The sequence below is a fragment of the Electrophorus electricus genome, chromosome 23 (assembly GCF_041902795.1).
Source record: "Electrophorus electricus isolate QZ-2024a chromosome 23, ASM4190279v1, whole genome shotgun sequence".
Lineage (NCBI taxonomy): Eukaryota > Metazoa > Chordata > Actinopteri > Gymnotiformes > Gymnotidae > Electrophorus > Electrophorus electricus.
Window position 1 is genome coordinate 5,425,845 of NC_137519.1, and position 17,302 is coordinate 5,443,146.

At 45.0% G+C, this 17,302-nt stretch overlaps 1 protein-coding gene across 1 annotated transcript; it reads left to right on the forward strand.

Annotated features, from left to right (window-relative positions):
• Window positions 1-1,082: 1,082 nt before the first annotated feature.
• cxcl12b (chemokine (C-X-C motif) ligand 12b (stromal cell-derived factor 1)) lies at window positions 1,083-11,827 on the forward strand. The gene is made up of 4 exons (XM_027015407.3): window positions 1,083-1,336; window positions 2,918-3,035; window positions 5,982-6,065; window positions 9,082-11,827. Exons 1-4 carry the CDS (start codon window positions 1,270-1,272, stop codon window positions 9,110-9,112), a joined length of 300 nt encoding a protein of 99 aa, XP_026871208.1. The 5' UTR covers window positions 1,083-1,269; the 3' UTR covers window positions 9,113-11,827.
• Window positions 11,828-17,302: the final 5,475 nt, after the last annotated feature.

Sequence of the window (17,302 nt, forward strand, 5' to 3'; positions counted from 1 at the left end):
ATAAATAAATAAATAAATAAATAAAAATTATATATATATATATATATATATATATATATATATATATATATATATATATATATATATATATATATATATAAAAGCTGTTAACCCAGTGCTCTGTGCAGCTAACAGAAGGGAATGTAGGAAGCCCCGAATGCTACTGATTAAAACGCAACGAGTCACCGTCATATACCGACTTAAACGGCGGATTAGACACTGAAACATTATTTTATATTATACATGTGCAATATAACATATATTTAGGCCACTGTTGCATTTTCAAAGTGTTATTTGTAGATTGTAGGAAATATTCATTTTCAGGTCAGCATCTCAGCTGTTAATTAAAGCACAGCAAATGTACTGCTGATAACGTAGCAAAGGCAGTGTTTAAAGCTGGCTAAAAACAGACATTTCGGTCGCAACAATCCGCGATTGGCCGGCATCTTTGCGACACGCCCCCTCACCTCCGCACCGAGACTCCCAGCTCTGTCCCAGAAAGGTAATAGTCCATTCCCATAACATAAAAACACCTATGTCCTGTTAAACGCTAAACTGCGTATATTCACTCAGTAAGCATTACTTTGACAGCTTTGTGGGATATAAATACACACACACACCCTACACTTGAAATTGACAGTTGACATCCGTTTATTACAGAAGACATTTTAAATGAGATATGCGAGGTATTTGATTTGGGACAGGAACAGGAAAGAGATCAGCGCCAGATAAGTGAAAATAAACAATCAGCAACAAAGAGCTGACATTCAAGAACAATGCTGAGGTAACAGTAGAGAAACAGAGAGAGAGAGAGAGCCTGAGACACAGAGACAGTGCGAGATAGAGACAGACAGAGAGAGAGAGAAAAGGGTGTGGGTGGACAGTCACATTAGGCTCAGTAAAACATTTTAATTGAGGAAGTTTCCTTGGCAAAGTTTGCCTTGCTAAGAAGACTAGTTGGTCCACAACATCCCTTCACTTTCTCTGCTCACTAGCTCGCAATCTCTCTCTCTCTCTCTCTCTCTCTCTCTCTCTCTCTCTCTCCTCCTCCTCCTCCTCTTCCTCCTCCTCTTCCTCCTCCTCATCAGCATGTGGGAGTGCTCTACTGCCGCTCTCAAGTCTTAGCACAACTGCTGAGCACCCAGGCACCACACTGTGTCCTGGAAGCTGTGAGAAACACAAAAGCTCTCGATACACACACACACACACACACACACACACAATTGCGTACACATACTTGCTCACTCACCCTTTGCATGCTCCAACACAATGGATGTCAAAGTGCTGGCAGTGGTGGTGTTTTTGACAGTAGCAATGAGGGATTCACAGACTGAAGGTAAGTTACTGTGGAAGATGGCCATTCCACAAAGATCAGCTCTCTGCTGACAGTCGCAGACGTGACGCAGGGAGATGGAACTTTTTTTTTTTATCTTAATTTATCTACTCATCAGCATTTTACATGCTAGTTTCAATATGCATGTACATGTGTGTGTATTTACTGTCCCTGTGACAAGAGTGAGTGTGAAAACAGTCTTTCAGGTAAGATGTTGTACTGGTGGTTTGGTGGTGTGCATTTGGTTTAATTCAGAAGACAGCATCCAGCAGATTCCTTTAGAGATTTGTGATTTTATGAAGGTTTTATTGATGGAAAAAGCTGTTCTGCAAATTCTCCTTTGCAGGTAGAATCTGCTCTTTTTCCAAGTGACATACTGTATCCTAACAAAAGGAGGCATATGAATTAACTGTGCATGTAGCATCACGCTGTAGAGCTTAATTTGATTTGGGTTTTGTGTGGTTTGTTTGTTTGTGTATATTTCGGCGAGTCCGCGAACTTTTTCAGGAACAGTTAAGTGCAGGGTCGTCTTTGCGAACTTTTCTTCGGCTCTCAGAGAAAGGTTTCCCCTCTGGGAATTTCTTGTAATTGTTGATCTATTGAGGTGATGGAGAAGAAAAAAAGTTCATTTGCTTGCTAATTACTTTTTGCTCGCGGCATTTAAGATGAGAAAGGGTGCCGGTAATGCGCGAGGACGGCTGTGGCTCTTCGCGCGCTCTTCCCGTGCAAGATGGAGACACTAGCTTAGCGAAGGACTAGTCTAGGACTAGATAAATGTTTTAAATCGAGGTGTGTGCTGCAGACTGCACAGTCCACCTTGGTCCAAGACGACGTGATGCCACGCGGAGAATGCACTTCAGACAGTTAATCAGGCGCGCGGATTCCAGCCCAAGCTCGAGGACGGCGTGGAGTGCAGGACTAGAATAGGAAAGCTTTCCATCAATAACTGTTAAGGACACTTCTCTGCTTCGAACCCGCAGCGAAAAGCCAGACCTGTTTAAAGGCAAGTCGGAAGAAAAGCAGTAGCCTAATCTAATTTTAATGATCTCGCTAGTGGACGCAGGTGAACGCATGGGTTCCCACAGATATGTTTGCTATGTGGGATAGAGGTTAAAAGCAAATATGTTGTGCAATGTGGTAGTTTACATCTGAAATTTTTTTTTTTAATTGCTGAGGGTACATTTTTATTGACTGTAAATCACTTGCTATTTAAATTGTGAATACGTTTCACGTAAGTAGGCTACAAACGCCAATAATCTATACAGAGAAACAGCTAGCCGCTGAAATCGATGTACAACTGTTTTACATTTTGTGAACACATTTTCTAATGAACATAAGAGTTATACAGTCACTTAACTTATAATCGGTAGTTACATATTGGACCGATACATATTCGCTAATAATGTTTCAGTTAGCATCATTTTATTTTACCATCACGTGGATTGTATCTTTTCAGACCACGAACCCGATCAAAAATGTTCACCACTGGCATAAGCCTCGTGGAAAATAAATCCAGTTCAAACCCAGCTGGCGGTAGCAGGTTGTGCTTTGCACGCTCTAACGCTCAGTGCGTTTCTCCCGCAGCCAAGCCCATCAGCCTGGTGGAGCGCTGCTGGTGCCGCGCAACCCTCCACACCGTGCCGCAAAGGAGCATCCGCGAGATTAAGTTCCTCCACACGCCCAACTGCCCCTTCCAAGTAATGTAAGTGTCAGCACTGCCGCTCTGGCTTAACACCATCCTGGACGAGCAGCCGCACAAATGCGCGCGTTTAAGTATGACGACGCTTCATTAGAAAAGCTGCACGGAGATGCTCCGTTAATTGACGTAACTGACGTCGGCAGGTTACGCTAAAAACGGTCAGTGCCACCAAGGTGGACTGTGCAGTCTGCCAGAAAAAAGTGCACTGTTTATAAGCAGAGTGACCCAGTAATGTTGTTAGTTCAGGGTTTGTTAACTACATATTATAGTTAATGTTAACCATATGGTTTAGGTTAAGGGAACCGTAATGCAAACGTTAGCAAGTTTTGGCTGTAAGACAATGAAGGCATTTGTTACTTATTCAAATACAGAACATTTTGTAACACTATAAGATGCTGTGATAAGAGAGGATGCAAATGAGCGTGTGTGTGTGTGTGTGTGCACGCTTTATCAGAAGATCTAGATAACCACATGACTGGGAGACTGGAAGTGAATGACGTGTTATGGACTGGCTTTTTCCCCCAACCTTTAGGAAATCATCAGGGGTCATACTATGCCTGGATTTTTGCTGGCCTTGTTGAGTGCCTTTCCATAATCTCTTTCTCACCAACATTTGGCATTACTTGGCTAATCTGGAACGTATTAATCTAAAATGCTTTGACGATCTAAAAACTGTCAAAAGTGGCCAGTACTAAGAGGACGAAGGGTTAACAGGGTCGTCAGGGGTCACTGTGAGACAGAAGGTTAGACTAGGACAGAACTTTCGCCGGGGGGCGACACATCACCCTCCCTCACACAGACATCAACTAAGCACGGTTTTTCTACAGGAATTCACCTCTGAATCTTAAGTACCGGGGACTCTGAAAGACCCCCAGGACACTGCAGCAAGAAGATGAAAGGGAGGCAGCAGTAATACTACCCCTCTGCACACACACACACACACACACACACACACACAAACACAGCACCCTGTTTGCTGTTAGCATTACTCCTGGCTGTGTTGTGCTTACCGCCTGCTGTTTCTGTCTCAGCCCACAGACACCTCACACAGACACCGGGCCTATAAGTAGTTAAGTCCGGTAGAACTCAGTCAGGAGCACTTCAAATCACAAAACGGGGGAAAAACCAAAAATAAACACAGTGAACACTACAAATCGATCAACTTTTGATTTCATTCACAAAAGAGGCAGTGGGGGAGAAGTCCAGATCCAGTTACACTTCTGTTTACATTCAGAAGTTGGTTTGTAGAATTTGTGGATGGTTTGGTTTAAGCAGGGATTTAGTGTCTGCTAGAGTATACCATCTGCTCAGACGGAATAGGAGCGTGTGTGTGTGTGTGTGTGTGTGTGTGTGTGTGTGTGTGGTGGTGGGGGGGGGGGCTCGGGGTGGATGTGGTTAATTTGCAAAGCTGTGTGAGCTGTTGTCCCTCTGAGCTGTTAATTCTCAAACATGACCTTTTGGCGCAAAGGTGTGACATGCAGTGATGTGAGTGGGTGTGAGAGAAAGATGTAGAAGAGAGAGAAAAGGTGAATGTGTCTCTGCATTTGTGATTATATATGAACTTGTGCTTGTGGGCACACTTACAGTCCGTGTGCATTTGGCAGAGAGAAAGAGGGTGTGGGTTGAGAGTACGCACATGCCCTGTGTGATGTGCATTCTCAGTTGCATTTGCAATATGTGTGAAGTATGTGTGTGTGTGTGTGTGTGTGGAGAGGTGAGGTATCACACTCTCTTTGTCAGATAGATGACTTAAAAGGTTACAGGCTTTCCCCGGAGTCTCCATCACACTGAGGCATGTGATTAAAAGAGCCATCAGTCTCCAGTAGCCTCCAGTCACTACGTGTCCGTGAAACTCACCCGTTCTCTCATATTTACTTCATCACTCACCTCACAACCACTCACGCTGCCCCCCCTTGGCATGCACCCAGACCACCGGCCTCCCCCACGCTCCGACAGCTCTGGTCAACCACGCTGTGTCGTTGGCTGGGCTTTTGGGTTCTGATTAATTAAGGACTGGTGAGGTGGTGATTTTTATCAGGGCCTTTACACTGGGTTTAATTATTTTTAATTAGCAGTGACGTTAATATTTACTGTTATTTCATCTAAAGTAAAGCGGTTATTGGAAGTTAGAGTTTTGAACTCCTAGGGCTGTTTCCTGGAAACTTCAAGTGCTGGTGTTGCAGTCATTCTTACAGTGTTCATTAGTGTCCAGTAAGACTGAAACGAACATTGTGATATTTTGACACAGGGGTATTGCTGTGGGGATTTCAGAGGAAAATCCCGCTGTGAGCACAGGTTATGCCTCGATTAGCCTTTATGATGAGTCTGGAGGGACTCTACAACAGTATTTCCCCACCTAATGCAACTCATTAGTTAATTAGCAAGCCCATTTGTAAGCTACATCACATGTGTTGGCACTGGAAAAGTCCTGCACATACTAGGCAACCGATTGGTAAGCGCCGCCTTAGAGTACTCTAATAAAGCATTTTCTGTCACATTTGGAAATAAATGATTTCACTAAGGATACATTAGCGATCTCCGTTCAGAGCTGCTTCAGTCCAAAAACAAAAAGCAACCGTTTCCACACCAGATACGGCTCTTGGACGAGCCTCCAGTGTGTGTCCACTGTGGTCAGGCCAGATTAAACGCAGCCAGATGTTAAGTGGAAGTGGCGCAGATGTAGAAAAGATCACCAACTGGCTGGTTCTCCTTCCCAAAAGGGATCTGTGGCCTATGCCAGCCTCACTCTCTTGACCTCATCGGATGCCAAGTCGAGGCACAGCAGCTTCCTGCTGAAGCAGATACCTTTCTTTATCAGTCTCTCATTACCAACAGCGAGTTAAAGGTCTACATCTCAAATCAGAGGTCTTTCTCTGGAGTTGTCTCAGGCTCTGCTTCCATTACCTCACTATCTCCTCCTCATTGCTCCAATCTCTCTCTTGTTACCAGTGCCAAGCTGAAGAACAACAGGGAGGTCTGCATCAACCCCAACACCAAATGGCTGCAACAGTACTTGAAGAACGCCATTAGCAAGTAAGGAGGAAACCCTTGCTCAAAAAGGCCACATGTATATAGCGCGCATACACACACACACACAGACACACACACACAGACACACACCGAACAGAATACTCCCAGAGTGTTGACAAACCACTCACTATAACAGATCCCGTTCAAGGAAATGCTATTCTTCCCCTTGGACTACACTTGTACAGATTTGAACTAAAACTCAGCATTGCAGTAAGCTTACATTTTCTTGTGAAAGTTGCTTTGGATCAATACGTGTTGTAATTGGCTGGTGAATCTTTCCAGGTTCTGGCTTCTCTAAGCTTAGCATGAACAACCAAAATATCACTAAGGTCATTCAGTCATTAATGCTTTTATCTGTGATGTTCTTAGAATAATTAAGGCACAAATAATACATTGTACAGAGTAAAGGAATCTAAATGACAGTTATTTGATATTTTTGTGAAATTTCTGTGGTATATACATCTAAATGTTATTTGTTTTTATTATAATTATATTATATTTTTGACTGCACTGGAACGGCACATTATTATCTTAAACCTACTTTGGGCGTCATACACATGAACTTTATGATGCTGAATAAACTGCTGCAGACTGTGCAGGACCCAAGACTAACAAGCAGTTGATTGGCCTAATGAGGCAGTGATGCATGATGGGCCTCCTGTAGTGCTCAGCAGAGGAGCAATGTCCAATCAGCTTTAGCTTTATTAGTGCGGGGCAAAGCATTGTTATAGCAGAAGATACAAAAGTTGAAGTATGGGTTTTTTATTTTACTCAAGTACAGAAGTACGTGCACTTAAATGTACTTGAATTTTTTTTTTTTTATATGTCTTTAAAACGCTTTTCTAAATATTATTTTGAATGTTGTGCATAAATAATAGCTTATACTAAACCTGTATGCATCATCTGCAAAATCATACAAATTATTTTTTATTGTAGAGCAAAAACTTCATAGCCACGCATAAGTGACTTGTAGAAATGTGTGGATCTCAAAAGGATCACACGTCCCGTGTTCTGTTTCGAGCAGCGGGATTTCAATTGGCTAACAACGTGGCGCTTGGTGAGGTGTTTGAGTAGACATTGCCTGACTTTTTAATTTTTTTTGAATAATAGATTAAAAAGTGATGAGGAGGAAGATAAGGCAGGATGCATGTGCTGAGCAGTGTTTATTAAGGGTAATCCAATAACGAATGTCGTTAAAGCTGACCACAGTCAAAGAGCCAGAGCTTAATGAAATGAAACTGGATAAGAAAGACAGACTAAACGGGGAAGACTAGGAGGGTATCCAAGACTAATGCACAGCCACGACTGGCAACATAAGGCAAGAAAATCAGAAGAAAAGAGAACAGACGCGAACACAAGGAAGAGCGGAGATGCACAAATGGGCAGGCAAGGCAGGGACTAAACCGAAACAAGAATGAAAACAAAACCACATGGTGCTAATTAGCGCCATGGGAACCATGAAGCCAAGGATGGGAGACCGTGGCAAAAAAAAAGACTGGTTTTAAAATGTAGTGAGTAGAAGTACATTACATAAGTAGTGAAGTACACGTGATAAAATGTCATTTGTTGCTTCCTCTGCTGCCCCAAGCTTGTTAAATAAAAAATATTTGAGAGTCAGATACATTTTTAAATGCCCAGTACCCACAAGTGTGAACTAACTGCACTCTATAAGTGGACAGGGTGAAGGGGCAAGACACACTGTGGGGGGAAATGCTGAGTGAGAAACCGTTACCTTAGACTTTGACCTCTAAATATATAGTCGGTGATTTTTTTTAATCAATCATAAAGTCATGCATTGTAAAGATGAAATAAATGTAAAATAAACTCACCACCAAACAGCCGATCAGTTGGAATAAGTGCGGTACGTGAGGACGTGAGGTACGTGAATAAGTGCGGTACGTGAGGACGTGAGGTACGGGAATAAGTGCCGTACGTGAGGTACGTGAATAAGTGCTGTAAGTGAGGTACGTGAATAAGTGCTGTACGTGAGGTACGTGAATAAGTGCCGTACGTGAGGACGTGAGGTACGGGAATAAGTGCCGTACGTGAGACGTTAGGTACGTGAATAAGTGCTGTACGTGAGGTACGTGAATAAGTGCCGTACGTGAGGACGTGAGGTACGGGAATAAGTGCCGTACGTGAGGTACGGGAATAAGTGCCGTACGTGAGACGTGAGGTACGTGAATAAGTGCTGTACGTGAGGACGTGAGGTACGTGAATAAGTGCCGTACGTGAGGTACGTGAATAAGCGCTGTACGTGAGGTACGTGAACAAGTGCTGTATGTGAGGACGTGAGGTACGTGAATAAGTGCCGTACGTGAGGTACATGAATAAGCTCCGTACGTGAGGACGTGAGGTACGTGAATAAGCGCCGTACGTGAGGTACGTGAATAAGCGCTGTACGTGAGGTACGTGTATAAGCTCCGTACGTGAGGACGTGAGGTACGTGAATAAGCGCTGTACGTGAGGTACGTGTATAAGCTCCGTACGTGAGGACGTGAGGTACGTGAATAAGCGCTGTACGTGAGGTACGTGAATAAGCGCTGTACGTGAGGTACGTGAATAAGTTCCGGACGTGAGGACGTGAGGTACGTGAATAAGCGCTGTACGTGAGGTACGTGAATAAGCGCTGTACGTGAGGTACGTGTATAAGCTCCGTACGTGAGGACGTGAGGTACGTGAATAAGCGCTGTACGTGAATAAGCGCTGTACGTGAGGTACGTGAATAAGTTCCGGACGTGAGGACGTGAGGTACGTGAATAAGCGCTGTACGTGAGGTACGTGAATAAGCGCTGTACGTGAGGTACGTGTATAAGCTCCGTACGTGAGGACGTGAGGTACGTGAATAAGCGCTGTACGTGAATAAGCGCTGTACGTGAGGTACGTGAATAAGTTCCGGACGTGAGGACGTGAGGTACGTGAATAAGCGCCGTACATGAGGATGTGAGATGCTAGTCTGGAAGTTGATGTTTTTTCTTTTTCCCTTCCATCTTTCTTTCTCTCTCTATCACTCTCACAGGATAAGAAAATCGAAAAAGCGCAACAACTAAACACAGAGGTGTGAGGAGAGAGGGTGTGGGCTTCTGACTTCTGCAGAGATACGTACCACATGTTTGCCTCTCACTCACACACTCTCTCACACACACACACACACACACACACACACACACTTAACCTGTCCATCTGTGGACTGCTTGCACAAACAGCACTTCGCTTAAAACGCCTTTCATTCTGCACGCAGCCAGCACTACAGCTCATCAGAACCAACACCACAACCACCCACCCACACCCACAGCACCACTGTGCCAGACGCTTTGAGACTTTTCATTCTGATGCTGGTGTGCTGCAGAACTGAGTGATTGTATAAGAGCAAAAAGGTAGCCATCAGTTAGTGTTTGCAAGAGACATATTCAAGGGGGGGGTCAGAGAGATAGACAGACATGCATCATACCTGCAGCTCTTAAATTTGTAATGTTAACCTATGATCAGCTTTTGCTATTTAGTCCCAGATGACCAGACCCTTAACCTCAGAAAGGAGCTGATCCTGGATCAGCCGTCCTTCTCCCTCATGCCTGCAGGGACTGCTTGGATTCTGGGTGCTAAGAGCACATCTGCATGCTGACAGATGGCTCAGCTGCGCCCCCTACAGGGAGACAGATCCCATGCTACAAATGCACTGCCAAAAACAGAAGCAGACTCGAGTGGGCAAAGCTTTCTACAACCTGATCTCCTCATGTTAAATCACATTAGTAGTCTTTTTTTTTTTTTCTTCTTCAAAAAGTTGCTTTAAGCTCAAATGCTAGATGTAACAAATTAAAGATTTTTTAAGTCAATATTAGAAAGTCAGTCCCTTATCTCCACATTCATGGCAAACCAGGTAGCGAGCTGAACCAAGACTGAGCCGCTACTTTGAGACTCATGACACAAATATCTTGCTTTGCTACAGCGATGCACTGACGGAGTCAGCCTTATGTTCTGTTATTTCGGTTTGTTTTTGTTTGTTTGTTTTGTTGTTAATTACATGCACGTCTGCAACAATGCAACTTTCACATCAATGCAATCACATCTTGGCAGCTGAAACCTTGGTATGGAACACGTGTCAGTACTGTCGCCCTCCTCACAAGCAGAGCCTGCAGCCCGCTGACTTTCTGCCACAGGTCAAATTGTTGCCATGTTGATTTTCTTTCTGTTCTAGTTTCATAACAGCTGGATCACCAAAAGAAAGCATTTCTACGCCTCCAAGCAAATTAAATTAGTTTATATTTCATGATTATGTAGATGTGCTCTACAGATGTCAAACTTTTTAGTGATCCAGCATTTCAGTTTTGTATTACGGATGCATTATATTTTCTGTGAATGTTAAGCTCCCATGTACTAATCGGCCACCCGGACTTCACACGGGAACAGTGGAAAAAGGGGACCAAATATTACCTAAATATTAACCTATGAAAAACTGTAAATATTCCGAGTATTTGAGAACCTGTTTAGAACGAGGTGTTTAGAATGTTGGACAGCCATTTCTGTAATGACGAAAATGTGTAAAGCCCTTTCAGTGCTTAACGTTTCCCTGAATGATGCGGCAGGCGCTCTCCTACTGAGCCACTCAGCTATGATTCTGAATTAATTACTCATTGAGGGATTTATTTTTGTGTCGTTTTATTGTATAATCTAATTATGAACACAAGGAACTGTATGAAGAAATTGTTCAGAGAGTATTATAGGCTTGGGCACAGGTAACATTTCATGTTAATGTTTATATTAATACTAATAATCACTTGGAATGTCATTCTGTATACTAGAAGGAAAAATCAAATGACACTTTCTGCTCTAAAGGACATCTAAATGTAAATAATTACAAAGGAACATTATAAAAGGGTTGATGGTTGGACACATTAAAAACAACAACAACAAAAAGCATTTTGTTTAGTGTGCCACAGTGGAACAGTGTTATTACCAGTGGACTGCCAGCTAATGCACAGCTACACTTTTAAATTCCCCCTTTAATGGTGTAATTATGTTGAAAAAGAAAGAAAAAAGTTAATATGTGGGTTTGATTTCTGAGGGACTGGGAGGCTTCTGAAAGAGCCAAAACATGCTTGTTATCAGGCTACTCCAGCAAGCACTTGACTGCTGTGCCTTTTCTTGCTGTGTATTATTTCCTGTGTTGCTAAAAAGGGCCTGGCGTGGCTGTGCAGAGGGTGTTTCTGCTCCAAGCGCCGAGGCCAACGGCCGCAGAAAGCCACAACGTACCTGATTCATACCCTGTTTTTGTTGTAGTTAATTACAGATAGTGTTCTTAGGAATAATGTACTGGCATTTTTTTTTAAAGCCTCACACAAGGAACTGTGGGAAACAGCTATGACCGTGGGGTCAAATCCCAGAAATCAAGGGCTCTTTCATTTCAGCCAAATCAACACAGAAGTGCAATCTTGCACTTTTAATTCACTGATAGAGTTTGACACAGATTTTGAGTTCACCTTGATTCATTTTACCGTCTGAGTTAGCCTTGACGTGACGGAACTGACCCCAGACCAGGACATGGCCTGTAAATCCCCTTTTCCTAACGTGAACCTGAAGAGGTGCTATAGAAATCGTTATCGTTCTCCCCAGACAATGTGAATCAGGATCTGGAGCAGCTCTCTGCGTCCGCATCTTCCTGTAGAATGTTTTTGTTCTTATACATCTATACGCTCACAGTTTGTAATAATGAATTGAGATGAATATATTTAGTCACATTTTCCAATAAAGGTATTGAAAACCAAAAATGTTATTGGGTTTTTTTCTCTGGCGGTGCATGACATGTAACCCTGTCCAATGTGTGTGTCTGCACACACGTGGTCCACTTGACATTACCCTGACATGTACATTTACGGCATTTAGCTGCTGCTCTTGCTGCTCCCTGCGTGAGACATAACTTCTTGCCAGTCTGTCACTGTTCTCTGTGTTCCAGAAGCAGGGCTCACACCTGCACATTTCAGGTAAATTCACCCCCACTGAAAGCAAATGCCAAAATCCTTCTTACCCTGACCCACAGCATGCCCTTTGACCCCTCCCAAACCTAGGTCACAGCACAACCAAATTCCAGCATCCCCTCACAGCATCTCACAGGGAGGTTAATGGAGAGGAGAGAATCAAAGGAAAAAAGCACTAAAGCTTCACTAGTGCAGGTTTGGTCCAAACCCGCAGTAGCAGGAAGAGGCGGGAACACATCGGAACACACAGCACAAGCACAGAAACAGCATCAGTCACTGAACACACACACAGTGTGCACACAGGAAGGTGCATCAGTCACTGAATACACACAGCACACACACACATAGAAAAGGCATCAATCACTGAACACAGCACACACACACACAAGAAGGTGCATTACTCACGGAACACACAGCACACACACAGGAAGGTGCATTACTCACAGAACACAAAAGGAAAGTCACCGAATGCTTAGCATTCCCCACTATTCCGAAGTGCGCACGCAGTCTGCAATGACACATTCACACGGAACCACCCCCCCCCCCGCACGAGGAGCAGACGGAGCTTTCAGATGAGATTAAGCTAAGGATGACGAGTTGACGAGGACGACACAGGCCAGCAACCACACAGGAAGTGCTGATTCTCCCCAGCACGCCTGAGCTGTTCTGCTCTCTGGGACGAGAGTGAAATCAACCTCGAGACCTTCCCTCCTGCATGAACCCAGATATTACTCCACACACACACACACACACACACACAAACAGACACATTCCACACGCTTGGTTTACAAGCTCAGCCTGAATCAGAGGGATGAATCCAGTGCCCTGGGGCACAGCTGATCAGAGTGATGCCGTCTCCGGAGACCTCAGGCTTATCCAGACTGATTCAGCGCCTTTTTTTTTCTGGACAGCTCTAAAAAGGTTAATAACACCCCTTCAGCAGTAATGGGAACCATACAGAGCTGTGAAAGCCCCTTACCGCGGCCGCGTCCCACTACCTACGCCCACGTGCTCGGAATGCACTAAGCACTGCAGCTTCCCTATTAGCTAAGTGCACTTCCCTGTGCCCGCAATCCCTGTGAGGCGCTGGGGTGGTGGGCTGTCAGACAGCACAGACAGGGAATGTGCGGTAGTGCATCCCACCAGGGTCAAATGACACAGCAGACCCTCGTATCCTTGGTGGGTGCGGCATATCACTTCCCCGGACAGGCTGTAGGCCTCCACCACCGCTGAGTGATTCGTCTCCGCTCCCAGAGCATGCACGTTAGTGACGCTCCATAGACAGGAACATAACACGGGCTGGCCTTGAGCACGGCCATTAAACTGAGAGCGCACGACTCCGTTAACGGAGTTGCTCCGTACGGATATGTGCGTTGTGCATTCAGGAGTTTGCACTGCCCAGTAGGATTCCTCCCACTGAGCGGATAAAGTTGACAGTCAAGGCTGCCCTTTTGGGTCTTGACATTTGGAGCGATTTGGTCATTACCCTGCTTCCTGTTCAGCGTGCCACTGTCCTGTAAGATGACAGTACTGTTTTTTTTTTGTTTTTTTTTTTACGTGAATCATAGCTGCAGATGGCATGGCGAGGTCACAGCTCTCAGCCACGATCACGCAACGATGTGGAACAGTCGGGGGGCTTCACGCGAGCTTGGTGCCGAGTGTCGGGGGCTCACGGGGCTGCACTGAGGCATCCTGCAAAACAGGCTTCCTTGTTCACATTTCTAAGAACTGTGCAGACTAAACAGACACGAAGAGAGAGGGAAGTGAAGGAAGGACAGACAGAAAAGAAAGAGTGCTTGAGAGGAGGGCTGGACGATTCAAACCCTGTTTTGCTTTCCCCGCGCAGGCGAGCTTTATTGATGAGATTTTAATGAGATGATTTATCTACCAACCTATGGCTGTCCTGATTTTTTTCCCCCCTGCCTTACAAAAGTCTCCTATAAACTGCAAAGGCTGTTCATTATTCTTACGACAGATGTATGATCAGTTCTTACGGATTCACATGTCAGCCAGATGCTTCAGGTCAGCACAGTGTCTGCACGTTCACGGGCTCTCCTTACTACAAATTGAGTCCAGGTCTGAGTGGTGTTAGAATCATTATTTGCAGTTACACAGAATGAGGATTCTTGCACGGTTGAGAAGAGCAGCTAAGTGAAAAGTGAAAGCGAGAGATCTGTACCGTTAGTTGTGAATGAACGTCGTCAGAACTGCACGGCCCTCTGGGCAACATCAGACCCGGCAGCTGGGAGATTCAAAAACCCCTGCAGAGATGTGTATCAGGCATCTGCAGCTTTCCTAATGTGTTCCAGTGGCTCTGGAAGCAGCTTGGATACAATAGGTTTCTGACACGTTGCATTTGCTGGGGCTCGTCAAAGCAGGCAGCTCAAATGGAAGCAGATTTCACTAGCCGGCCTTCCTGAGGTCAAACGGCACCTCCAACGCGAAGCCGCCCAATGGTGACATGGGTTCGGGATTTTGCCGCGTTCTTGGCAGGAAGCTGTTGTTATATAAAGCAATGCCTCAAACTGCCCTCTGCTCCAGAGCAGAGAGAACATGCTTATTGTGCATTAATGGGTGAAATATGGAGTGACGAGTCCACTGTGCCATGCAGAGTCCTAGACCACTGGAAATAGATGTCGCCAATCCTTTTACGGCTGCAAAAAAAAGGAGTAGCGTCTCCACGAGATGCAGGAACGGCCACAGCCTAACGACCTTCCCAACAGTTCTGCCCCTTCCATAAAGCACAGAACCGTATTTACACAGGATCTTAAACACAAGTCCAAATCGCTCCAGTGCTTTTAACAGCCATATCCGCACTCTTAAAAGCCTAAAATAATAGCTTTAACTCTGTCCTCCGTGCCAAATCTTTCAAGGCGACACTCTCGTGCACTGATTTAACAGGCCAAAATCCCACTCGACACCACTGACTGCACACAAAGGGGCTTTCACATATTACTCGGTGTCTTCGAGGCAACCTTCTCTAATCCCAGAGTCAGACTGAACGGGTGACCCCGTGAGCAGCGCGCAAACATAAACAACCTGCAGGGTTTGGCCGCTATCTTACCGTGGCAAGGGGAAGTTATTTTTGGAGTCAGTACGAGGCCGGAGCGTTCGGCGGTGTGACGATGAGATATGTGGCCTGGGGGTTTCTGGACCGAGCCAGGGCAGAAAGGGTCCCGGGACGTCAGCCACCTGGAGGAGCAAAAACAGGAAAGGATTAATCACCACTCCGTACCACTCACAAATCTATGATCATATAGTACTGTCTGGGGAGCCCATCACAGCAATATCAGCATAGCAGATTTTTTATATAAACATGCGTATACATATGCATGTGAGGGAAACGCCCCAGCGTAAACAAGACAATTCGGAACAGAGGGCAAGTCTGTGCAGACACGAGGACTGACCACGCACAGGTCAAAAGGTCATGGGACCCCAGACTGGGTAGCTTGATTAATTTTTTGGCCGAACACCCTAGGACGCTTCAACGACATGGATCGAGAAGAGGGGAAAAGCACGCACGCTAAAAAACACACACACACACACACTCCTGCTTAGGCACGGGGCTGCATAAACACAGACCCCACAACACGCACGGTTCAGCTCAACTCCAGTCACTCAACATCCTGGCCACAGAGGAGATTTACGCCTGATTGACAGATAAAACCCAAAAAGAAAACAAACAGCCTAGAGCAATAAAGCTCCATTAAGCAACAAACCGTCATAAAACTGGGTCATAAAACTAAAAGTAATGGTTGTTTATAAATTACTGCATACAAAATGTTCATAAATACAGTTTAACAAATTTATAAATAGAACATCTACATATAATTTATAGCATTTAGAGATTTATGAAGACGTTCGGGGTGGCGGGACGTTCCTGCCATGCTGGAGGGTGGCAGAGTGCCAAAGAAAAAAGAAAAATAATGCTTCTGTAACTTAGAACATCAAAACCTTTTCATTTGCTAAATGTAATTGTCTGGACTGAGTGATTTGCAGTGATTTTTGACAATTCTAATCACTTTCAGACAAATTGCAAAGTGATCCATCTTCAAGTTCATTTAAAAAGACAGAATGTGACAGAATGGAGCGACTGAAAAGACCAACACAGAAGGCTAGTTGGTCCTGTCCTCTCTGCTGCCCCTTTACTGCCCTTCTCCTGCCCTCATCTGGTGCATTAGCCTCTTTTACCCTTCTCTCCTCCTGTCCCTTCTGCCCCCACTCTGAGCCCCATGAATGGTACGGTTTTGCCCCTGTGCCCCTAACCTCCCTGATCAGATCAGACCACGCTAAAATTGGCTCTGCAAAGCTCCAGGGAGGGCCCGCTGAGACCAGTCCGTCCAGGAGCAACGCCAACCATTAGAAATTAATCCTATGAATTTCAAAAATGACAAAGATTAACGGGGGAAAAATTGTGCCCAAGGCCGTCTCAAGGTCAAGAATTGTCAAAGTTTCCAAAGCAGCTGGCCAATGCCTCGGAGCACAAAGCCTTAAACTTCATTTCCCATCATGCAAATTTCTGTCTAGCTGAACAGTGTCTCAACGCATTCCATTGCATTCGCTGGGGTGAGAATTACTTTGGTAAGCAAAATCAGTTTCAGCCGCAGCTTGGTGGACTCACTTAGAAACATGTCACGAATGGAGATCCTTGAACAAATATATAACTCACACTGCAGGGGTTTTCGTGGACCTCTGTGGTGTGGCATGTCTTGGAGCTGTCACTCTCCTGCTCTCACTCCCACGGGTTTTCCCGGCATAATTACATGGCCAGTCACGGAACCAAGGCTGGAAACAGCAGCGGCCGTTCGGCACCCGATGTCCGTCTGACGTGAGGGTGTACTCTTTTTTTTTTTTTCCTCCTTGACATAGGGTTGGGGTGTTTTTGGGGCGTCTGGCCCAGCGTTCGCTAACTCTCCGGGTGACTGCCTCGACGTCCCAGTGCGGCCGACGCAGGCTCCGACCACACATGGCCCTGACTCTCTGCCAAATTAGTGTCAGAACATTCTGACATATTAGGGATTAATGGGACCTTTTGTTGGTCTTCCCCTTTAGCATTTTAAATCAGTCAGACAACTTTCCCCACCTCTCAGGACTGTTTCCTGTTTTCCCTAAACTTAACACACCTGATTCAACTTATTAAGGGATTGATAACCACGCTAAAAACACTAAATTGTGTCACGTATGGTTTTTTCAGATCTGAGACCTGGACTCACCATTGTTAAGACTGAAGAGAACGCATTATACAGAGTCAATCATGTTATCCCCTAT